Source organism: Chaetodon auriga, chromosome 1 (genome assembly GCF_051107435.1).
Source record: "Chaetodon auriga isolate fChaAug3 chromosome 1, fChaAug3.hap1, whole genome shotgun sequence".
NCBI lineage: Eukaryota > Metazoa > Chordata > Actinopteri > Chaetodontiformes > Chaetodontidae > Chaetodon > Chaetodon auriga.
Genome location: NC_135074.1, coordinates 13,462,052 through 13,487,212, shown reverse-complemented (window position 1 = coordinate 13,487,212; position 25,161 = coordinate 13,462,052). Strand labels below are relative to the sequence as shown.

Here is a 25,161-nt window from a genome sequence, read left to right as displayed (position 1 = left end):
CCATGCAGGCAGGAAAACAAAGCAGGTCCGCTCCCATTGGTTTGCATCTGGCTTAGCTGTATCCTGCCATTGGCTGCTCTGTCCCTGATGCAGCCAGGGCTGGGATATCAGCGGGGATGTCGAATCACAAAGCCCTAACCTATCTGCTACTATCTGCTATTTGTCATCAGGGTGGCCCTGAATATGATGTCGGCTGCATGTCCGGAGACGAATGAAGCGATAGCTGAGGACTGTTCATTATTATTATTATTATTATTATTATTATTATTATTATTATTATTATTATTTGCACTTCAAAACAGCACTGCAAGAGGAAAGGTGTTCACACAACTCTACCTGCTTAGTGGTGATACCTTACATTTGACTGATAACTGTCAGGTGTGCATGACTGCTTGTTTGCATAGCTGCATGCCAGTCATTGCACACGGTGTTGGTTGGATAATGTGCTGTTTACCTGTGTGGCCCCCGCTGTGTTGAGAGGTGAGAGGCAGACAAGGCTGTGTGGTGTTTGCATGGTTTGCTCTTTTTGCATTATTGAAGCGGATGGGGCCTAATGATCCGTCGACTGCAGTGTAAAGCTAATCAACTGAAACACAGAGGAGGCCTGAACAACTCAGGGAGAAGCGGGCTGTTTGCCTTGGCTTAAGATGACATCCACTGTGCCCTGGGGATTTCTTTCTTCTATTTCATTTAGTCTCAGTTTGAAAAAAAAATCTTCATGCATATCACTTAAATGTGATGCAAATGCACTTACATGTATAACAGTTTCATACTAACATTCATTTAGTATGACTTCATGTGTGTCTGCTCTGTTTGTACTGTACTGCTGCATGTATTTCAGCTGTTGGTAGCCGTGCCAGTAATGTCTGACTAACATATCTTGACTGAGTCAGATGTTTTGTAAAGATCTTGGCAAATGGATCTTCTTTCCTTTGAATATGTTTCCATGGCAACCTCTCACCTCTTGGCGAGCACTCTTGAGTTATTTATCCACCCACGAGGTCGCTGTTCAATTACTGACAGTGCGGTCAATTGTCAACAGTCATGCTCATGGTCTCTTATGTTGGAAACATGAATTTTGCATCTTTTTTTTCTTTTTACAGTGGAGATGACTTCAAACCGATATGGTCTGAATTTCTGTCACACAATTTGTCACACTTTCAAAAAAAATTTGAAGGTTTTACATTTCGCAAAGATTGTACACTGTAGTTTCCCAGTATTGCATTGTTTCAGCTCAGTTGTTTCATTCCTGAATTGACAAAGAAATACAGCCAAACTCCATAAGACAGGGAAGACACGTGTTACAACTACAAACAAGGGAATTTATATCTGCTCAGTCTCTTCTTTATCACCTTTACATGGAACTGCTGACGACACACAGGCAGAATTGCAGGATTACATTGTAAAGTTGGCTTGGTGTCTTTCTGTCTGCCCGCATTCCTATAATAAGATTTCTGATAAGCTGGTCGGTTAGATTCAAGTGTCAGGATGAGTCAGACATGCTGTGGTCTGATAGCTCTCAGAGTGAACACATCACGGAAAATGCAATGTGATTTCCTGTGCAGAGGCTTTCTGTGGTTTGCTGTTACAGAGAGAAGAGTAACGAGATAGGGAGGAGCTCCAGATGTTTATATTGGTGACTCAATGACTGATGAAAAGAAAAAATAAATCCTCCTTTGCTGTGTGTTGTTGTTGGAAATAGCTATCTTTTGCCATCTTTCACACAGATGAAATCTGTCTCTGAGGGGGGAAAAAAAGGAAGAGCAATATCTCCACCTTGACTGAGATGAAATATTGAAGATCAACCATCCATCCTTCATTCTTGGTCAGTTTTTAACTTCACATGTATTAGAATGCTTATCATGAGGCAACAAGGATGAACCTCAAAGTAAGTGAAGACCAACAGAAATATTAATCACATACTGAAGAATAATAATGGACAAATATTATATTTAATATTTGTTGTCATAACAAAAAGTTAGCATCGTTTTAGAGCATATAGTTCACCAAATATCAGTGGAAATTTTCTGTATTGTGATTGTCCCATTAAAATTCTTGTGCTAAATATGGATTGAACTAAGAGTTGGCTGAAAACACATACAGGCACATGCATAACCATACGTGTGTACGTGTGTGCATAGGACGGCGACCACAGGTTGACCCTAACCCAAGTCGAGCATTAACCATCAGTGGGAAAACTTACCTGTTTTTCCTCTGCAAACCTTTAGAGTGTGTGGGTTTTGTTTTTGTTTTTGTTTTTGTTTTTGTTTTTGTTTTTCGTTTTTTGTTTTTTTACATTACATGACATTAATTTAATTGCAAACAAAAACAGGAAATCTAGAATTTTGGATGGACTTTGAATGATCATGTAATGGACTTTAGACCTGGATCAAACAATTTCCAAACAATGATTTTGGATAGTATTAATGGAGTATAATGCCGGTTAAACACAGTCCTGAGAGCAGTAGACTAAATTGAGTGTGACAGTCCACTCCGTTGGGTTTCGCCCCCATTGACATGGCAGCATCTGTGGCTCCTGTTTGACGTCACTGTGATGCATAAAGCCATCGCTTCCACTGCCACGCTGTTTCAAAATAGGGTCAGGTTTGTTTGTGTTCACATCAGGAGCCAAAACACTTCATTTGTGTCACATTTTAAAGTGGTGTCTGCTTTGGGAGGAAGTGTGTTTTTGTTTACATGCAGAGCCCCAGCTCACTGAGCAGGCCATTAACGTTCAACCCTGCAGATGCAAACTGTGCCAAAATACTAAAAACAGCATCCTAGATTATAGTGCATGATACCCTGCACATGCCAAGTGACAGCAATTTTCAAGAGCCTAACAATATCAGTATACTGTATGCTTTGCTGAAACGTGCCGTGACAATACCAAAAGGCTGGAATTAAAACGAAAGATATGGAAATAAATCCCCACATTCAAGAGGTTAAGATGAAGAGGCAACTAAAGGAGATGGAAATAACTTGGTATAGTGACAAATGATGCTATGAAATGATCTACAAACCCTATAATCCAGATTAGCAACTTCCTAAAGGTCCTGGGATTAGCAGTATAATGCCCACTAATGTATCTTTTAATGGAGGCTGTCATCTCTCTCGTGCATTTTCATCATATGGAATCAATGGTTCAGGCAGGAAGTGGAGCCCACTGGCACTTACTATGATTTGTGTGAGACAGTTGTGATCAAAAGCGGGCAAACATAAAGATGTTTTGATTCAGAGCACAATAATGCCCTGAGCAAACACATTAGAACTCTTGAATAACCTCTGCCACCCCTCTTGATAATCCCAGTAAAAAGCTCGTGCACTGACTGCCCTTTCCTCTAATATTAAAGTATGCTTTCTAGATTCGCAGTCACCATAATGTGCTTTTTCTAGTAAATGTCTGAACACAATTGTATCTGCTGATGGATTACAATTACGATGGATTCATTATTAAGTGTCAAGTCATCAGTTGCTGTCTAGAGAGTAAGAAGCACTCCATTTCCATGAAATATGAAATAAAGAATGTATTTGGGAAAATGGGGAGAAGTCATGTAAAATACTTTATTTGAAGTCAGTGAGCTAAAACATCTAGTTTTTCAGCATCTGCACAGCACTCAAGGACCAAATCCAGTTCTGCAGACAGTGGCCTGGAAAAGGCCGATGGCAGCGGTGGTCCTACAAACTTACATGCATGTCTTTTGACATGGAAAAAAACTGCTGTACCTGAAGTAAACCCACACAAACTCAGGGGAGAACAAATAAGCTCAAAGGCCTCAGTCAGTGAGGTCTTGTACTATCTTGCTGCTAGGCAGTAGTAACCACTAACCACTGAGCCACTGCATGGTCAAAATATCTTCTCCTAAAATCCCTTCTTTTGACACCTCCAAGTTTGACATTTTACTAAGCGATGCCCTCGTCTGAGATGAAGTGTCCAGAACAGGATTAGCGTTCTAATCTTACATGATCACGAAACGCTAACTTGATGTCTTGCTACCAGTGTCGGAAAAAAAATCCCTTAAAAGCCAAAGATTACTTCAGATTTGGATTTGGAAGCACGCTGCAGCTTGTTTTAAGTGGTTTGGGACGGCTGGGTTAGCAGAGAGGGAGGCGGTGAGGGAGCCCAGAGATGGAGGCTGTTTGTGGAAGTACGGGGAAGAGTCAGTCAGTTAGAGACAGAGGCAAAACACTGAGGGGAGAGAGAGAGAGAGAGAGAGAGAGAGAGAGAGAGAGGAAGTCTGTCTTTGTTGAATTATTGATGGACCTCATCCACTATGTGGTCTCTTACACTGTGCAGCATGCAGCAGAGGGTAAACCGTGAGTCATGCCTCCACTCCACCAAGGTCCAGACTTAGGAGGCTCTCCACTGAACTGTGAATTTTACACACACACACACACACACACACACACACACACACACACACACACACACACACACACACACACACACACAGAGTTCCCTCCCTTCCTAAGTGCTGCATCATATTTGCTAAGATCAATGCAAAGTTTATATGAGGGCTTTTAAGGTAAGCTTAGCTTTCCTTTTCATAGGGACTGGAGACACGGAGAAACGATTAGCCTGGCTCTTTCAAAATTTGCCTACAAGCACCTCTAAAGCTCAGTATATATCACAATATGTGTTTTTAGTTTAATCTGGACAACAATCACAAGAAACAAGAGTTTGCTGCTTTGTCAGATTTGCTGTTTTTGTTTGTTTCTTGTCTTTGTACTAAACTAAGCTAACTGGCTACTTATATTTCATGGACACACACAAGAGTGGTATCAGTCTTCATCTAACTCTCTGCCAGAAAGTGAATAAGCATATTTCATAAAAAAGTCAAACTCTTGTTTTACATTACCCAGAGGCGGCACAGACAGCCTCACAGCACTGTTCTTTTATTAAAAAAAAAAAAATAGCCAAGATTTCCTTGACCAGGAGTTGTGCTGAATGGGCTGGCACTAAAGCATGAACGGGATTACTTAGAAGCAGAGTGGAGGCTCTCTTATGTGTTAAAGTACACGGCACACTTTCCATACTAAACAGAGATGAGCCAAAAGGGACCATGGCATCTGCTGCTTTAAGGCTTAGCTCTAATCCTATCACTTAAAGGTAAACTGGAGAACCTGAAGGAGGGTTGGCAAGAGTCAGAAGTCATCTGCTTGGGGAATATATCAGGCCAACAGGCCAAGATGCATACCATTTACTCTGACTGCTGCAGGTCTGAAATAGCCTCGAAACATTTATTGTATATCAACCACCATTTGTCGCCCACCTTTCCTGTCACTCTTCATTTTATTGTCTCCAATAAAAACATTCTTGAAACATCTGGTGTGTGTGTTGAGGAGGCACTTGTTTTCCTGTTGGCCCATCTCAATAAATCCTTTGTTCCTGTCCTTTTCAGTGAAAGTAGAAAATATCAAGTGGATTAAAAAAATGTCCCTCACCAGACTGTCAAAAGATATTCAACTCATCACAACAACACACTTTTCTATAGTAAATAACAGAGGTGCATTAGTGACCTTAAACCACCTTAAGCAGTTATCTGCTACTTATTTGTTAAGCTCATTGTGCTCCAGCCAAGCATTTATCAACTGTATGTGCACACTGCAACAAAACACAGAAGGAGAGCTGATGTCCTGGAGTTCAAAAGGTCTTCGTCCTTCGTCTGGTTTACTCTTGCAGTTTTAAAACAGCCAACGGATTGCCCTTCTCAGAAAATCCCCACTAAAAGGCTTCTAGGTTGGATTTGTGTGAGCGAGGCGAAGGTGGAGGCAGCACAGATAAGCCCTGTGTTCAGTTACAGGCCATTCCATCGTGTGTCATCAGTGTCATCCTTCATGCCACTGTGGACCACACTCTCAGCACCAGACTCTGACACTTCTGCTCTGATTTTGTGACAACTGACAACCACTTCCCTCATGTGCGTCTGTCTGAAGGTCGGGGTTGCATGCATACATTTTCTGGAGGTATTTACAGACTGATGGTGCCATGCAGTCACCCCAGCGAGGTCAGGAAAATAAATTAGTGTAATTAGTCCTTAAAAGCCGCCGTGTCATGTCACGTTCGAATTCACTTCCACTTGCAATTGCATGTGTACACCTTGATAAATACTGTACTGGAAGTATAGTGTGTGCTTTAGAGACAGAAGAGGAAGACAAAGACTCATCTTCATCCTCAATCTAAAAGGTTTCTTCTCAGTGAATTATGATAAAATTGACCATGCTAATGAATTCACCTGTAAGGGTCATCAACCTGTGATTATATTCAGCAGTTTTCTAATGTCTAATTTAAAGGGTTCTTTTGAAGATCAGCTAAATCAAGTTCTATTACTCCATATGATGCTATTGATACCACCGTGTAGCATCTGTTTGCATATACCCATCAGACAGTACATTGCATCCAAATGCTACTATTTCTCTTATTCTCCCTCCTTCTCTGGCTCTCTTTTTACCGCAGACAAAGTAATGTCAGGTTGCGGGGTTTAATCCAAAAAACACCAAAGCAATTCCTCTGGAGTTGCTCCTCCCTTAAAGAATTCATGAAGATTTTTCTGCTTTTTCTCTTTTTCTTTTTAACAAGACATTTTCCTCGGGTCATAAGTCTCAACAGGCCTCCACACTCTGACATCTCTCATTGCAGCTCAGGCCTGGTTCTTTGTCTTGTAGCATGAAATACAATTGGTATTTGGATGACTTGAAGTATTGCTTTAAAGACTCACTGTTTTTTAATGTTAATATTTTCCAGATTTTTCCAGATCTGGTATGAGTTTTGCAAAAATAGACAAAGTACCAAAGGTAGATTAGATTACGAAGCATCATATCGAAATGAAGTGGTTTGCTGAGGTCTTAACAAGTAGGATTATGCAAACACATTGTTTAAACACTCTTAACATCTTAACATATCATTCTGATCAATCTGGGAGAAAACAAGCAAGACTGCTCAGCTGTGGTTTTGTTCTCAGGCCCAATGAAAATAAGGCAGTCTCCACTGACAGACAGATGTCTGTGCTAACGACGCTTACCTTGGTCTGGAGTTGTGCTATCCTGTCGTGGAATCATGTCATGGTTTTGCTCACCTTCTGCTTGGGTTTTCTTTACCTCTCATCAGAAGGCGATATGGGGGAGGGGGTGCACCCCCTTTGTTAGCAAAATGACCAATAAGCATGCCCCTTGTTAACCTGCCATCCAGTGCACGGGCAGAGGGTTTGTTGAGCTGAACATGTTAGTCTGACTCATTGATCCTGTATTTAAGTTGTTGGTATCTGTGGCTCTGACCATGGCTCTGAAATATCAGCAGCCTAACTGAGCTGTGTATTAATGAATCCATGGTGCTGTCCATGGTGCTGAAGTAGCAGACAGGTTCCAAACTGTGCCTTTTTCTCTCAGTCCCGTCTTCCTGTCAGTTTCATCTTGGATCTATAATATTCTCTGAACTACATACTCACATTGTCGCCTAATGCTCTACAGAGATTTGTCACCTCCATGATCAAAGTGAGAGCTAACAATATGTAGTCACGGACCAGCCAGAAGATCATAGTATTCCCAAAATAATTCTATGATCAATCAAAAGTGTCTGTGCTGCTGAAAATACAACCACAGACTGATGGGAGTTAACCTAACCCTAGCCCTCCCATTGGGCCACCCCTGTAAAATATTAACAAATCCAACCGTCTCCCATTTTCCCAGTGTATTTTTTTTGTCTCTCCTCATCTCATCCCTTCTGATCCAAGCAAGGCTCCACATCTTGTTCTTCCCCTTTTATTCCTGCTGCAGCACACACACACTGACGAGGGGACCAGCTACAGTCACATCACACGCTCCAAACCACTCTGCTCTCCACTCCACTTTGCTTCACTTCATTTCACTCTGAAGGCCTGCATGTCACCAAAGGGTGGTGGTGGTGGTTGGTGGGGGGTGGGGGAGTTGGCAAAATAATAATGCACATGGGAAACTAAGGCCCCCAGTGGGAGATTTTATTTGTTACATGAGCACTTAGCATTCATTATTTAATAGAATACAAGACTCCAGATTACATCAAGAGTTAAATCAAATACCCCTGCTTGTCTCAGTTACTATTCACAAGTCTCTAATGTACGTGGTGGTACCGTGTATCCAAGCAGGAGATGTTTTGGAAGATCTATATCAGGTGGGGAGAGCCCTGAGGAGGATGCAGCAGACAGTTTATAGCCACTGTGGCTGCTCTTTTGGCAGTCAGTCAGATGCTTATCTTGCCATAATGGAGAGAGAGAGAAGCAGTTCTGGAAATGGAAAGGGCTTCAGTCCCCAGATTCAGCCTTTAAGCTGCTTTAGAGGATTGCTGGGTATTTTTTCTCTCCCTCCCTCTAAAGCAGACAGCTGATATCAGCTCTGAACCAGAACAGGAGAGGGCAGAAGCCCTGAGCTTTCACTGCGCAGCTGCAGACACAGGGCAGGGAAGGGACAAGCTGCTTTGTCTTGGCTTTATAATCCACTCTTGGGAGACACGTGATGGCAGAGACTGCTGCCAGGAAGGTCCTGCTGCTCCCTGCTGGGGACATGCTGCTACAAGTGGGCATCTGTCCCCAGCTGACCACAAGAGATCCTGGTCAGGGCAAGCTTAATATTTAATTTAGTTACACCATGTGTTTTTCTGTGGCTGTCAGTCCCCAGTATGCCTGATGTGACTTCACCGACTGGACCAGAAGTGTCACATGCATGGAAGTTTTAGCCTTACAAAGACCAGGCTGGTTTTCTGCTTTGCTGAATTAGTCGTGCATGGATTTTGGTGAAGTTCAAGGTTATGGTCAGTCTAGCAATTTCAAGAGGATTCAGTGAGTTTGGGCTTTTGAGAGGGACTGGGTTCAGATCAGGCAAGCCAGAGGCTGTAAAATATTCATTCCTTTTCTATAACAGCTTATCCTGATCAAGGTTGGGTGCAAGAGCAGCTCAAGTGCAGACTGATTTGAAAAGTTTCCATGCAACCTTAACAGTGACAGAAATTGATGTGGAATTGATCTTCACTGTGAAGGTTTACTCAATTCAAGTTTTGAGAGTTTGATGATTGGTGTTCATAATTGAATAGAATAGAACTGAATGAGAAGCAAAAGATATATCCAGAAGCCTTAAAGTAGAAGTCATACATTTAATATTTGTCTACAGAATGGTAAATACACTGGTATGGTGTCTTAATGTAATACATTAAGATGAATAATTCAATGGCTCAAACCATTCATTTGTGGCATTGAGTTACTATTCTATAGGTGATAAAAAAAAAGTGTAGTTCTTTGCTAATAAGACAACATAGAATAAAACAGAGCATGTACACATACATACATACATTATATACATAGGTTACGTGTATATATACATGGATATACATATGGATATATACATCCATACTTAAATCCATGCATAAATACACAGGCCTACCTTACTGCATTATATATGCATGCATGCTCAGGAACTTTTGACTGCAGCCATTTAGACATAGACATAGACATAGACAAACTTTATTGTCATTCAGTAAACAGCAGGCGTACACTGAACGAAATTTCTATTGCAGCAGGCTCAGCACAAGGTATAAAATAGTTAAAAAGTATATATATATATTTATATTTAGATATTTACAATTATCTTAAAATGACAGAATAATTTGGAATATACAGTGTATAAATAAACAGTATGTAAAATAAACAGTGGAATAACCGTTGAGTTTGGGTTGAGCCATTTTACTAACTGTAGATCATCTAAACTAGATAGTAAGCTCATAAATCTCCAGTATTTCAATTTCAGTGTCTCAAAGATTAGTTGGGGAGTGCCATGCATTGTATTTAGCCAATAGCACCCGCGAGTGGGGAACTGAGATTATCGCAGTGATATAGTTGCAATTCTGTCACAATCCACGAGATGGCAATATTCAAGCAAATATTATTTCCCCGGGCTTTCACGAACAGTGACGAAGAAACCCGAGGCGAACCCCGGAAGCTCCGTCGCTACTGGTCACTGTCAGCCCGTTGTTAGAGCGATGTGTTACTGCCGCTGCGGGCACGGGTACGTTGGAGCAGGAGTTTATCTTAAACGGGACACCATAATGTATTAAGAAGGCGTTCCCAACAAAAGAAACGAGGAATATTAAGGTATGCAATTTTACTGTCACTCGGGAACCTCTGCTTTTGCGCTCGGCGCTCGCGTACAGTGTTAGCATGCTAGCTGTGTTAGCTTCTGTTAGTGGGCTAGTAGTTAGCAAGCGAGATTTACCATCCAGTCTGGATGCATGTGAAGTCAGGCTAGCAAGCTGCCGTGTGTGTGTGTGTGTGTGTGTGTGTGTGTGTGTGTGTGTGTGTGTGTGTGTGTGTGTGTGTGTGTGTGGATAGTTTTCAGTTTCAGTCACGACCTTTATTGCAGCAGAGATGTGAAGAAGGGCTCTAATCTCAGTCACACCTCCCTAACTAATCTGTTGAGGTGCGTCAAGTGTGGTTTGGTTAAATCAAAGTGTGATCTGATTGGAGCCTCGGGTGGACAGCCTTTGAACTACCGTCGTCCTGTCCCACTGTTTGAAAAGTGTGAAAATGCCACTGACATTTCAGTGTAATAACCTAACACAGACTGATACAATTACATATTTCTGGAAGTATGAGCATCGGCCAGTGCATTTGGTTTGGTTTCAGAAAGAGGGGGAGACGATCCCAATCCTATTTAAGAAAAAAGCTGGAGGTGGTCGATAGAGTTTGCCGGTATATCACAGCAATTGCCACATCTCAGTATTGCCACTGTATTTTGGTGGCTTGCACCGAGACCTCGGCTACATTGAGGTGGTCAGCACACTCAGGATATGATTGATTCACCACCTCAGAGTCAAGTCCATAAAGGAAAATCTGTTACTCAACAGACTATTAGCAGAAAATACTTGCAATGTCACCACATTGCTCAGAATAGACATCATGATGGGTGTGTTTTCCAGGGAGTAAAAAGGGAACACTTGCAACCTCGTGGACATCACACAGACTCATTCAGCTGAGGCGGAAGCAGGCATTGTACTCACTGTGGCAACGTGTGGTAACTGTTTATATTACTCAGTTGCCAGTATTTGTTTTAGCTAGACCTGCTTAATAGAGTCTAAGACGACGGCCCTGCAATTAATCTTCTCTTCATGAGGGTTATGATGTTAAGGTTTTGTTGAAACTGCTTTAGAGAGGCTTTGATTCCGCTGAATGGTCATTTTTGGGGAATGAATTTTATTGAGAGGTGTTTCAAATGCTTGGTGTACACTCATAGGCGTAAGCAATGAACATTATAATGCTCATGGATTCAAGACTGCATTAGGTTTAGGCTTGCCGTTCAACAAATGAGTAAATTGTCAGCAAAGTGTTTGTATATTATGATTTATATTATTATATAATATTAATTATTATTATTATATTATTATGATTCAACACATTTTGTGTGTGTGTGTGTCTTTTTCAGGTGTCAGCCTCTACCTGTCATTCTACATATGCACAGTACTTCATCCTGAATGCTGGTCCGGGAGGTACACACCACAGCATGTCTTTGTAAAGAGAGAATATATTAGGTAGGATGCCTCATATTTTTCTCAATTTGCATGTCTTGTGTTTCACAGAGCAGAACGACTAACAAGGGAAAACAGAGCAAAGCGGCTCACCTCATGTCATCTGTTTATCTCTTATGCAAAAGCTGGTAGAGTGACATTCCTCATTTTGGCTTTTGCTAGTGAAAAGGAGGTCTTCCATGGAGGCACTGAGTTGTCGACTGTGACTAAACTGTCTGCACACTTAAAAGTATAACAACAGGAATGCAGAGAATGAAGTGTCAAACTGCTGTCAGTCACCGGAAATTTAAAACATACCTTTGACGATGGTTTGGATGTCCTGTTGAGAAGTGTGAACAGAGGTTTTTAGAAATCTCTCTTGATAAGTATAATTATGATCAATGTTCTTTTCAGGTGTGTGACAAATAGTATGTTGAGTTTTGAGTTGGACTGGCCATCATTGTGATGTTTGATTGTTTGGTTGTGAATATTGTGGGTTGAATGTTTTTACAGAGTGAGACTTGCATGTATTGGTTGTTTGTAATGTTTTTGGCCACTAGAATCTTTGTGAGTAATTCAGTTGTGTCAAAACTCCCACCCAGGGGCAGTTGTATTTTTGTTTACTTACTGTTTTCAGTTGGAATGACTTTAGGTTGGCTATTGGCGATTTGGGAATGTGACAGTGAAACATAACATCACTTTTTGGCTTCAGCTATTGTCTCATCTAATTTTCTTTAACAGTGGATGCCAGTCATAGTATGTGATGACCCTGCAAAGTGATATGAGCAGGACGATACTGAGGTGGCTGAACTTACGTACTTATGTCAGGGAGAAGAGAAGAAGAGGGATAAGGAGGGGAGGGGGAGAGAGCGGGACCAGTGGCTCTTGTGTTGTGCCCTCTGACTGGGAAGGGCAGACAGCTGGACAAGCAGCTGCTGTGGCTTTAATGGACCTCCCTTTCATTGACCACAGCAAAATCAATATGCCTCAAACTGGCCAAGAGCATTTTCTGTCCTCTTTAAGGACAATGCTAACCCTGTCTTGTTTAGCAGAAAAACGGTATGCCATTCAGCACTGATGTGGTGTGGTAAACAACACTGTAATTGAATACACTTGTTTAAAGTCAAATTGACAGAGGCACCCTGTGGCAGGTACACAGAAAGCCTCTGCAAATAGCAGACCTGTGTTCACTTGTCACATCACATTTGTCTACATCAGGCACTATAATATTTCCAACTTTATCCTGGCATGCATATCACTGCATCCATAGTAGTTGATCTTACTGATTGAGTCCCTGGTGTCCAATATTTTCCGAGTTTTCGGTTTTCTCCTGTCATCACATGCCGCTCTGATTAATTACTACGAAGCAAATGTATGAGCCAGATCAGTGAGTCACTACCATTTTATGAGACTCTTTTGATGTTTGAAATAGTGCTATCAACTGAGGCAGTGCTTTCCTCCAGCCTCATGTCCGGCCTTGATCTTTGTGATGCAAAAAAATACAATTTTATTTTAAAAGGCAAGTCAGTTGTGCTCACATCATTCAGTGACGCATGCTGTCATGTCAGAATAAGTGAAACTGTGGTGGCTGTTTAGATTGTTCACCCCGTGTTTCACACTCTGCTTACTTGCACCTGTGTTTCCTGTGTTTTAATGGTGTTTGGTGGGGCATTATTGACAGCTGGCGTAGCAAGAGTAAAAAACAAGGAATAAGAAAAATATCAGGCTTTGTAGAGCCAGTAACAGTTCATTAAACATGCCTGAATTGGCCTCGATCCCAATCAGCTTGAGACCTCCCTTGTCTTGTGATTATGCACAATGGAGTGATAAATGAAAATTTTATCTGGAACACCAGTGTGAAAAAGCAAAGTGACTCCTCCTCCACAGGATGGACATCACTGGATGTGTTTCCACTGTACAGTTGATGCAGATGTGCATTTTAGACTGGGTCTGTCCGGCACCACAGTCAAATTTACTGAAAACATTGGACCGTGCATGACCCCAGAAATTTGGTTTGCATAAAAGTGAAAGACTTGTATTTGACCTGTGTTTTTGTATTTTTTTCCACTTTGTTCAGATTGTCTGCATGAACTGCGCTTTTCTGTGTCAAATATCAATATATTGAAATTTTAATTCAAAGCCACGTGTTTATGCCACCGGTAAGCTTTTTTAAAGTCAGCAGCAAAAATTTAAAATTATTAATATCGATTATATTTTACTGGAGAACTTGGGTTGGTGTGTCACCAGCCACAACAAGCCTTTAGTCATTCCACTTAAAGTGCTGCTCTAGGATTACATCTGATCAATGTGTGGTCAAAATTGGGTCCTAAAGCCAGTTGTTAGCACAAACCTGCAGCATAACAAGCTACGTTTTTGTGCTTTAAAACTTTTGAATAGCTATCATTTCTACTGGAATATAATATAGTTTTTCAATAGAATAACCCTATTACACTCATTCAATTCCCACGAAATCACTGTGTGCCCTGAACTGGACTTCTAACTGATCTCTGTTTTTCTTGCTGTCAGAAAGACATCCTTGCTGGTTTGGGGTTTCAGCTCTGCAGGCTGAGAACCTCTCACCCCTGCTAGCATTTACATTTTGCAATCAATTTCAATGACACCCACTGACATGGAAAGTTTTTGGATGCAAGCAGAAACCAACAGCAGTGTGTTGTTTGGAAGGCTGCCTGGTTGGCTAGTCAGCTAAAGACTGAAAGCTTAGCTCTGCACCACCCATCTCACTTGAAATGTCTCATTTGATTTAAATGCTTAGGGAAAGGAAGCAGTCATTTGCTTCAAAGAATGACGAGTCAACTGGAACACCACACCAACCAATGCATTAAGTGCCTCTACCTAACAACTTGAGTCAGTTGTGTGGCTTAATAATGACTAAATAATTAGTGGCTGGTAAGGTGTAAAAGCATGTTTCACAGGATTCTTGAATGCAAGGTCGTTCTTTGGGCTTTGTCGCTGACTTCCAGTTCAGGAGACTGAGAGCCTGTATATGTGCACTTGGTTGTCAAAGACAGTGTCATGAGAGCCAGTTATAATTGGACATGCAACACATGCTCATAGTGAGTTTATAATGCCTGTCTTGTATGAGATGATGACAGGCTTCAAAAGTCAGAGGAATCTCACTGATGTGTCAGTGCACCATTTAGGCGCACCCTTTTTAAGATGATTGGTATCATCAGTAGCCACTCAAATTTTATTGTCTTTAAGGAAAAGCTTGTGATTGAAGCACTTCTTTGAAATGGATGTAAGTGAAAATCTTGCTATCTGGTTTGCTATCTTATCTAGATGGGATGACGAGTTCTTCGTTCTCAATAGTAAAGATAATACTCATCATTAATCGGGGTCTGTCCTGAGTGCGAAATGAGCATGTATGAATTTTCAAGCTGAATACACTGGAATAAACTAACTGTGTTTCATTGTATTGAAGTGCTATCTGACTTGAATGGGTCTTTAAAAGGAATAATGAATGTTTAGAGGTTTTCTGTGTGAAATGGAACCCAAGAACATTCTAAAAACGTTCCATTTCACTTACTCTCTCTGAGTATTTGGGCATAGACAGATGGATGTTTTGATCTGACCTCTTGCTAATCTAATAGTAAATGGCAATATGAGTTACACTAAAGAAACCTGAAATCATAGATTATTAAATATATTTTGGTACTGCCTTGTGAGTCACAGTGAAGTCTGCCAGCATGAAGAAACTGGGTCTACAGATTATTATTAGCCTGTATTCCTCACATGTACCTCAGCTGTAGGCTCAGTTTCCTAAAGGTATCAGAGCAGCCATTGATTTATCTTAAGGCTGCGTACTTGGACTCTGGCCGGTCCACAGCGTTCTCTTGTGACCTTGACATGAATACAAAGGAAGAAACTCCTGTGACTCATGTCTCTTGTAATAGCAGCTGCTTAGCTCAAAGGGCCCTGAGCTTTGAGAGTTGAGTCCAAGGTTGACTCACCATTGTTCATCCTTTTTCTGTGCCCCTGCTAGCAGCATGGAATAAGGATGGTGATTTTAGTTGGTCGTCCATCGGGCTTGCAATTTTGCTTTTCCCAGGATGGGCAAGTCATGACCTGCTCTACGTCACCCCTGATTGGCTAGTATTTGTTGCCTGCATTGGTTGGGTTGGTTAGGTTTAGGCACAAGGAGGGACATTGGTTAGGATTGCCTTACCCCAGTGAGAGTCTCATGATTTAGCTGGCTCTTTGTTCTGCATAGAGAACCTTCACAGAAGCAGCACACTTGATAAGTGTTATTGCCTATTTGTGCAGTTTGTATCATTTTACCTGACATACATTGTAAAAATGCTATTTACTTATGGAACAACTGTATATTGTCTTGTGCTTTGTCATTTTGGGAACAAAGAGACAGTAACCCTAAATTTAGTCCTGCTTTGAATGTTTCCCCTCTCCTTAGGGCATAATGCAGTCTTCAAACCACCGACTGCGAGATATGGAGCAGCACCACCCGCTGCTGTCAGCAGGGGCAGATGTCGAGACGGGGAGCCTGGCAGCTGGAGTGATGGTCGGGGGAGCCCACACGGGCCACACAGCGGGGAATCGTACACTGTGGTTCATTCAGGACAGCTGTGGGATGGTGTGTGCAACCATGACCTGGTTCCTGGTGCTGTACGCTGAATTCGTGGTGAACTTTGTTATGCTGCTGCCCAGCAAGAACTTCTGGTACTCGTTGCTGAACGGGGCCACCTTCAACTCTCTGGCTGTGCTTGCATTGGCCTCGCATCTGCGCACCATGTTGACTGACCCGGTAAGGATGTTAAGGAGAGTAATGATGGGTGGGGTTGAAGATGCGGATGTAGCAAAGAAGGGAGGGTAAGAGGAAGAAAGGGAAGAAGAGGCAGAGAAAGCGTGGATAGATTCACTGAAATAAGATGAGGCTTTTTGTGTTTACATAACAAATACTGCTAATTAATATCTAATTTGCTACTAAATTGTCTGAGGCAGAATGTTTTTGCAACAACAATTTAATTTGCTAATCAGAGAACAATGTTTTTTTTGTTTGTTTTGTCAAATCTTCCCAGAAAATAAAAGGACCAGAAACACAGTCAGGGACTTAGTATTTGCACATCTGAACAGCTGTGGATGCTTCTGTGTTTAAGGGTCTTCACAAACGTTTAAGCGTTTTTCATCAAACAATTTAATTAGTGGAAAGAATAAAGAAAAAGAAGAACTTTTCTGCTCAAAGTTTAATTAACTTTTAGTTAGTTCCATTCTCTGCTGTTTTTATAATTGTCTCTTGTTATATGAAGCCTTTTTATACTTTCAAGCAGTCAGTGATTTGGTATGCCTTAAACCTCCTGCAGTGTGAGATGGCACAGTCAAAAGTAAGTGCTACAGGGACTCTTCTGCACTGTGTTACTGATACTTTGTGACTACTCTTGGTGAATTCAGTTAATTCATGCTTCAGGGGGTTGTAGGTCAAAAATTGTTAGTGCTGCTGCTGCATCAACTCATTCTTACTCAGAGAAAGTAGATGTGTGATGACAGCACCACTGGTGCTTTCTAGCCCAACAGCCCAGCCTCAACAATTGCTCCATTTAAAAGCCCAAAATAGTACACAGAAGGTTGTGCAGTAGTATGTCAAACTGGGGGTTCGACTAAGCTAAGAGAAAAACTAGGTTCTCAGTTCACTGTAATATATACAATGACGCATGACTGCCCATAACAAAGCAAATATGTCTGGCAAGAAAGGATTACTTTTCCAAGATTATTACAAAGAATGCTGGGAAGTCAAGAATATTATTCTCCACTATTGAACAGGTATTAAGCACTGGCCTCACCCGTCCACACTTCTCTACATCAAATTGTGAAGAACTTGCACCATTCTTCAATAACAAAATAACCTCAGTAAGAGCCAGCATTGCTGCTGATGTAAACAGACGACCTCAATAAACTCTGTCAAACAGATGTAACCACTGGAAAATTCACCTGCATTACATTAACTGAGCTCTGCAAGACTGTCACTGAGTCCAACTCATCCACCTCATGTTGACCCACATGTGCCCACAGCATTTTTAAAGCTGGTGTTGGACAATGCTTCAAGTCATGTCCTGAAGATTATAAATCCATCTCTGCAAACAGGCATCTTCCCAGAAGCCTTCAACACAACCCATACTCAATCTAGATAGTAATGCACTCAGAAATTACAGGCCGCTATCCAACCTTCATTCATCAGTGAGATAATGGAAGACGTAGTTTCTGTGCAAATTAACATAATATCTTAATCAGTCATTGTGAGCAGTTGGTTGGTCTTTCTGATTGTGTGTTAAACTGGTTCAAAACATCAAATAGAGAAAGTTTTCTGTCAGTCTTAGAGATCATGTGTCTGAGAAACACACCTGCTTGTTGACATCTGTTTTGGGGTTGCACAAGGCAGCTGCCTCAGTCCATTACTGTTCTCATTTGCTGCCACTTGGTGACGTCATTAGAGAGCACAGTGTATGTTTCCATAGTTACACAGTGAACCAAATGATGCTGCAGCTATAGACTGACGGTCTCTTGGCAATAATTAAATGGATGAGCAATAATTTCTTAATGTTAAATGCGGACAAAACTGAAATCGTGAAATGAACTCTGTGGATTAAGAAGTCTTGCTGTTATCCTAGATTTAGATCTAAGTGTGATGACAACATTTATATTTATTTCTAAACTAAAAAAACATGCTGAAAAACTGATTCATGCCTATTTCAAGCCAGCTTGGTTACTGTTACGCATTATTTACTGGCCTCCCAAAAAAAACCGCCTAGAGACTTCAGCTCATTCAAAAGCCTGTAGCTCGGCTATTAACCAGAACCAAGAGCAGAGAGCACATTAGTCCAGTTTTACCTGCTCTGCACTGACTTCCTGTAACATTCAGAATTGATTTTAAGCTTCTCCTCCTCGTATACAAAGCTCTTAATGGGCTAAAACCAAGCTACATCGCTAACTCCCTTGTTCACTATTTACCTTCAAGAGCACTGCGATCATCTCCTGCTGGTTTGTTGGAAGTTTCCAGCAACAGTTGAAAGGAAATCAGGGATGCAGCCTTCGTCCATTAGGCCCCAAAGATCTGGAACTCACTACCTACAGATGTCAGGGAAGCCAGCTCGCTGAATATTTGTGAAAGAAAGCTAAAAACATTTCTTTTCACATTAGCCTTTAACTAGCTATGACCGTCCTGATAACAGGCCTGAAACCTTGCCTCCTACTTATGCACTGCTGTACTTTTAAAATGTCACATATTTTACTTGATTTTATTCATTCTGTGTACTCTGTTTTTAACTTTTATTAGTATTATTCAGCGGTTTAATTTTCCATCTTATGTTTGCATTCTCGTCATTTTCATCCTTATTCTATTTTATTATTGTACTTTTATTGTCAAGTGCTGCGTATGCAAATGCTGCAAAGACAGAGACAAACAGCTTGACTTCTGAGCCATTATGGCATAATTCATATATGTGGACAATTATGACTTACAGCATTTGTTGTTGTCTGTCTTTCATCGTCTTGCTTAGGGTGCAGTTCCTAAGGGCAACGCAACCAAGGAGTACATGGAGAGCTTACAGCTAAAGCCTGGTGAGGTCATCTACAAGTGCCCAAAGTGCTGCAGCATCAAGCCTGAGAGGGCACACCACTGCAGGTCAGCCTAAATTTTGTGGGCAGATTTATACAGAATTAAATTGTGACATGGTCTGTTGTTGCATCCAAACATTTGTATACACCTTTGTGGTGTAATCAGGAGCAGGATAGTTGATGACCTGAGCAGAGTCAGTGGCTCACACTTTAACATCTTCTCTCTCCTGCCTGCAGTATTTGTAAAAGATGCATCAGGAAGATGGATCACCACTGTCCCTGGGTCAATAACTGTGTGGGAGAAAAGAATCAGAGATTCTTTGTACTTTTCACTGTAAGTACACACAAGTATGGAGTAGTCCATTTCATTTTAATAAGGGGTGTGGTAAGGTTTAGAAATGCACATTTTACTTCCAGTAGTTCCTTTAAGTTTATATTGTCTTCACTCTCCTGTAATTTGTCCACACATCTTTTTCATTAATGTATTTTTAATTTTTCTAAAATAACATGACTTCATACCAGACTAGAGGGGAAACTGGCCAAATTCCCATCACTTGTTGAAAATTGTCCCACTAATTTTTCATGACATATAACCAGCCCAGTTCCCTGTTCAGCACTGATGTTGTGCACACTGGACACGGGCCTACATGACATGTGCTCTCATATGACGACTCTCATGACAACATCAGCACTTTTTTATGCCTTCGTATGCTGACTGGAACGTTTTTGATGACAGAATCATAAAGCTGACTTATATAGCTGAGCAGCACAAGGTCACCTGTGTGACCTGTGTGATGACATTTTTAGTGTGCTCTCCTTACAGATGTCATAGATGGAGAAGTTAACAGTAAAGAAAATCCTGTATTGCAGCATAGCACCATACATAAGTATGTAACAAATGTCAAATGAACTAGCCTACATTGTCTTATTTACCCCCCCCCCCCTTCCTTTTCTTTCTGCAGATGTACATAGCCTTGATTTCTGCCCATGCCCTGGGCCTCAGTGGTATGCACTTCTTCACCTGTATTAAAGTCCAGTGGAATGGTAAGGCTTCTCTGTCTTGCAGCATCGAGTTTGCTGCTACGACTACTACATGACAGATGTCGTTTATGAGTCAGAAATACACCTATTTATGCAAGAAATTGAAACTGCTGAGAGAGATGAAAGGAGACAGAGTGGAAAAAGGAAAGAGTCGTTGTGCTGCACAAACATCACAGAGCTGCCATTGATCTTTTCTCACTCCCTCGGGGGTCTCTCTCTAGGAATAAACCAGAAATTTAATATTTCATTCTTAGAACACCAGCTTCTCCTGCCTCCTACAAGATGATATTTTGACTTAGCAGGGATATATTTTCCACCAGTTTGTTTTCCATGCTAACCAATGTTCCAGGCTACTGTGACAGATTCAGAACAGCAGTTTATACCAGGGCTCATCTCTAGTTGCAACCCTTTTTTTGGTGTATAAATTTAGTTTTCCAGCTTGTTAGAATCAGCTAACGGTGTGGAGTGCATTATAGTTACTGTGTGCACATCCAACCCCATGTTGTGGGACTGCAGCATCAGTGAGACAAAATTGAGGGAATCCATAGGCTAGATTTTTGACTTTATTTGACTTAAATAGGCAACATGTCAGTAGGGTCTTTGTTGGTGCACTTTGCAGGATTTTACCCAACAGTCTGTTTTGGTTTTTACGCCCTTAATGGGAAGGAATATCGACCTTTTAAATCAGCCTTCTTCAAAATGCATTTTTACTTTATTTGGTGTTTGACTTGATTTTTCAGCTGTGAAGTGCGAAAAAAAAAACTCTGCCTGTATTCCTCTCTTCCTGTGACCAGAGTGCAGTGACTTCTCTCCAGGGGTGTCTGTGCTGCTGCTGATCTTCCTCTGTCTGGAAGCCATCCTCTTCCTCACTTTCACAGCTGTAATGTTTGGGACGCAGATCCATTCCATCTGCAATGACGAGACGGTCAGTACACCCCGTGAGCTTGGTTCCCCTCAACAAGCTGTGTGTGTGACAGGGAGGGTCACTGTAAGATGAGGCCGTTTAGGAAAGACATGACAAGAAAACTTTAGTCTTGACGAATGCCTTTGGCTCTGTGAGTGTGTAGATAATATGTAAATAATTACATTTTCTCTCAGGGTTTCCTCATGTGTTTTCCTGTTTTAATGTATTTGTGTATTTTAGTATGCAAATGAGCCAAAGCAAACAGACAACTTCATGAGGGATCTTTTATTTACAGAGGGCTTTGAATGTCTTACAGGAGATTGAACGCCTTAAAAATGAGAAGCCCACATGGGAGCGTCGCATGAGATGGGACGGAATGAAAGCTGTATTTGGGGGGCCACCCTCCCTGCTGTGGTGCAATCCATTCACAGGCTTGCGTCTGCGGCGCCTGTTGCTGTTGACCCATGGTCGCCGTGGCGGGTCTGAGTTTTCTGTGTGAGAGCGGGGCAGACTGATGTGGCTCACCAACACTTGTCCATCTCTAAAGCAGGATTCCTTGTACGCCCTCCTTGGCCAGAGCTATGGACCTCTGCTCCCTGAGGCTCTCCTTCATGTGTGGGTGACAGGGGGAGACAGGCTGTTCCAGTGGGACCCCAGCACATCACAACCCCCACTGAAAGTTTGTATTCTCAATCTGACATGCTGATGTAGACCCGGCACCTTTGGTCTGCTGAACAACTGGAGTATTGTTTTTAACATGAGCAGCTTTTTGGTTTGTTTGTGTGTTTTTAGGTAAAGCATGCAGTATGTAACGCAAGTGAGTGTTTTATTCCTTGTGAGACCGTCCAGGGTGTGGTTTGAGCCAACTCATGCACCTTCAGTACACAACCTCAGCAGTTTGTTTTCTTTGCTACGCATAGCAGCAAAGTGTTTTTTGAGGAGGGATCAGCAACAGATCTTTCATCTCAATGAGGAAATGATGGAAACTGTTCTTTTGGACCCAGACAAGGAAATCAGTCATGCACTACTTACGTGGCACTTGAGAAAAGGTCTGGATATGGAGCACAGTGGACATCAGACATGGAACTCTGCTGCCTTGATTTGCATGTATAACAGCTCAATCAGCTACCTTGAACACAAGCCTCATTCTTATTCAAGAGGACTGAGTGGCTTTCTGTTCATCTCCATTATCATGTTTTTCCCTCTTTGGCTGAAATTGTCGATTCTTTAGGTTACTCAGGCCAGAAGAAATAAACTTTCCCTTTTTTTGAATAACTGCTGAATCTTCTTTACCTTTCATCACAGTGACCACTCCTCAGCAGTTGAACATAATGAGACGACTACTGTTGTTCTGAAACTTCATTTAGTTTAAAATGCAAAATCACTGTTTTGTAGTACAGCCCTGACTCCAAAAAAGGACCAAAAAAAAAGTTTTACGATGTGCTCCTGAGCCCATGTAGTCATATCCTTTATACAGTCATGTGTTCACAGAGTGGTGATTTGCATTGCTGGTATGAAATTCAAAATAAGCAATGAAGTTGAGGTAAAACATTCGATATACTGTCTTTGTACTGTTTTCATTTGAGTATGTCAAAAGGGATTAGGAAATTATCACACTTAGTGTTTTTCATGTTTTAGCATCCCAGCCTTTTTGGATTCAGGGTTGTAGTTGTGCGTTTGTGTTCATACATTTGCCATTCCAACACTCCTACATGCTGCTCCATGTATCTTTCTCCGCTAACGATAAGTGACCCCTCACCCTCCCAGACCACTAATATGCCTCCCTGTGCTTAAAACAAGGTGATAAACAACTTTGGCTGCTCAAAAGACTGTATTTCATTAAGTTTGGATTGTTTTACTCAAACACATTTTTTTCTCTGTGGAAAACTGGAGGCTAATTCTGTTAGCATTGAAATTCTGACAAAACACCCTTATAAAACCCAGAGACGGGGCCAAGCCTCAGACATCGTGGCTTTGCATGCTCCTCAGCCACTGTGTGGTGCCACATTTTGAAGAGGGAAACATGAAACACTAGCACAGCCTCCTTTGGCTCATCGTGAGCTCATTCTGATCCACAGAGCCAAGCTCCATTGTGCAGTCAGCTTGTAGAAATAAAAAGGAACTGCTTTGCTGAAAGAGGCCAAGGTACCAGGCTCATTATACAAGCTTTAATACTGAACAAAGTCTCGGGGAGCTCAGCAGATGCTTGTGAGGCCTTTCCTACTTCAGGAATGTCAGGCCTGTAACATCTAGTGGCAGGACGGTAGCAAAGCAGTGTTATTAGAACACGTATCCATGCCTTTAAAACCATTCAGTCAAGTGAATTTATCAGCTTGAAAGGCTTCTGTCATTATTGCCATATTTATGAAAGTGTTTTGTTCTCCTATTTTTCCATAATGAATCAGCTTGTTTGCACAGGATGAGAGTGGCTCTTTGAACCTAGATTTCGGGATTTAAAGTCAAGGTCTGACTGGTGGGCTGGTATCGTTAAAGTGTTGTCATATCTACAGCCTCACAGTCTCATTTTTATCGCATCTTGGACAGTATACTGCTGTTTGTTCTCATTTGTGGTCGTCAGGAGAACGAATTCTATCGCCACTGTTTACACTAAATGTTGATATCTGATGCTCTATGGCCATAGTATTTTAAGAAACATGCTGTCATTAGAATGTAAAGCGTATATATTGTGGGACTAAGGGACACAGCACTGAAAACTAACGGATATCAGGGGATTTTATTAAAGCTGGCCTCTCATATTTCATTTTATTCTGCTGGACTGCATCACCTCAGCAACCATTTTCTTCATACATGTTGTAAGAGTATGTCTTCAGGTTGAAGTCCATTATCCTAACACGCTCATTGTGCTTTTTAATTTATGAGGTTCAAGATGAAGAGGAGTCAAGTTACGTCAAACACACGACGTGTCCATAAAAATCATATACAAGCTGTCTGTCATGTATTCATGTGTGTAAGACTTGCAAGAAATCAACAGGAAAATCCTTGCTGTTTAGTTTGGCACACGCACAAATATGTTGCCAATCAAGCAGCTGATATTAGAAATTGTTGCAGGTATTGCTGGCAGAATTACACCCAGTGCCAATGAGAGGCATAGAGTCACAAAATGTCCTTATAGTAGAAGTAAATATCTAAAGAAGGACTTGAAATAACAGGGGCAGGACATATACACTGCTAATCTTTTAGTTGTAGTTTGCAGGACGTAGCAGAACAAGAGAGCTAATTACGGACTGACAAATATTGCTGTGTTTACTGAGTGTAAGTATTTGGTGTGCACTGGTGTAGTTGGGGCAATAATCTGGGCTAGTTTGATGTATGTCATAATAGGATAGTCCATTTTCAAGACCAAACTCAGATGCTGTGATCATAATGTCTTAAATTGGGATTCTGTCATGGGGTGTGTAGTTTTGTATTCATGCTCAGCAATAGAATCAATGGAAGATGACTTTTTTTTAAAGGGTTATACCGGTAATTGTATTTTCTCCACCTTCTGCTGTATGACTTAAAAGAATACAATCACCATGGGGAGAGGACTGCTTGAAAACTGAGCAATTGAGTGATTCATTACTATTGCAACGTTCAACACTTTTCTGTCAAAGGTTTTACTCATATTGGTTAAAGAGGATTTACACAGAAAATGTAGGGCAAAGAACATTTTAGACGTGTAGTAATGATTCTTACCAGGATGGACGTTTGATCACTGAGTTACCGTTAACATTGCCATGAACAGTTGAGAAAGGTTTTGTTTCCTTCTCTCCTGAGAGAATGTTTCCTCCAGAACAAAAGTCCTTCAGCTTTATAAACAAAGTATAAAGGTTATTAACAATATATAAATGGAATGTTTTATGAAAGTTTTTTTAATTAATGTGTCATAATCTTATAATGTCTTATATCTTTAATGTCATTCTTTTACATAATAAACTTGATTAAATTAAATTAAAGCTATAAATTGTGATTGATTGTCCGTCGTACACAGTTACTTTTACTCTGCTCCTGGGTTTTCCTTCTGGATCACATAAAAAGTGCTGTGGCTTCCACACTGACGTAAGATGTTGCAGATGTGCAAGAAACAACAAAGGATTTCAGAAAAGATCAA

The 25,161-nt window shown here is 41.2% G+C and overlaps 1 protein-coding gene across 1 annotated transcript; it reads left to right on the top strand.

Annotated features, from left to right (window-relative positions):
* The first annotated feature begins 9,956 nt into the window (after positions 1-9,956).
* Positions 9,957-25,001, top strand: zdhhc7 (zDHHC palmitoyltransferase 7). Its single transcript, XM_076721842.1, has 8 exons — positions 9,957-10,112; positions 11,440-11,545; positions 15,951-16,301; positions 19,048-19,172; positions 19,343-19,439; positions 20,068-20,149; positions 20,941-21,071; positions 21,367-25,001. The coding sequence occupies exons 3-8, from the start codon at positions 15,957-15,959 to the stop codon at positions 21,547-21,549; spliced, it is 963 nt and encodes a 320-aa protein (XP_076577957.1). The 5' UTR covers positions 9,957-10,112; positions 11,440-11,545; positions 15,951-15,956; the 3' UTR covers positions 21,550-25,001.
* The last annotated feature ends 160 nt before the right edge of the window (positions 25,002-25,161 follow it).

What these genes read in the sequence shown, in the direction of transcription:
- zdhhc7 (XM_076721842.1), top strand. Translation starts at nt 15,957, where the DNA reads ATGCAGTCTTCAAACCACCGACTGCGAGATATGGAGCAGCACCACCCG. An exon ending in GATTCTTTGTACTTTTCACT is followed by an intron (nt 19,440 to 20,067) that starts GTAAGTACACAC and finishes TTCTTTCTGCAG; the next exon opens with ATGTACATAGCCTTGATTTC. An exon ending in CCATCTGCAATGACGAGACG is followed by an intron (nt 21,072 to 21,366) that starts GTCAGTACACCC and finishes AATGTCTTACAG; the next exon opens with GAGATTGAACGCCTTAAAAA.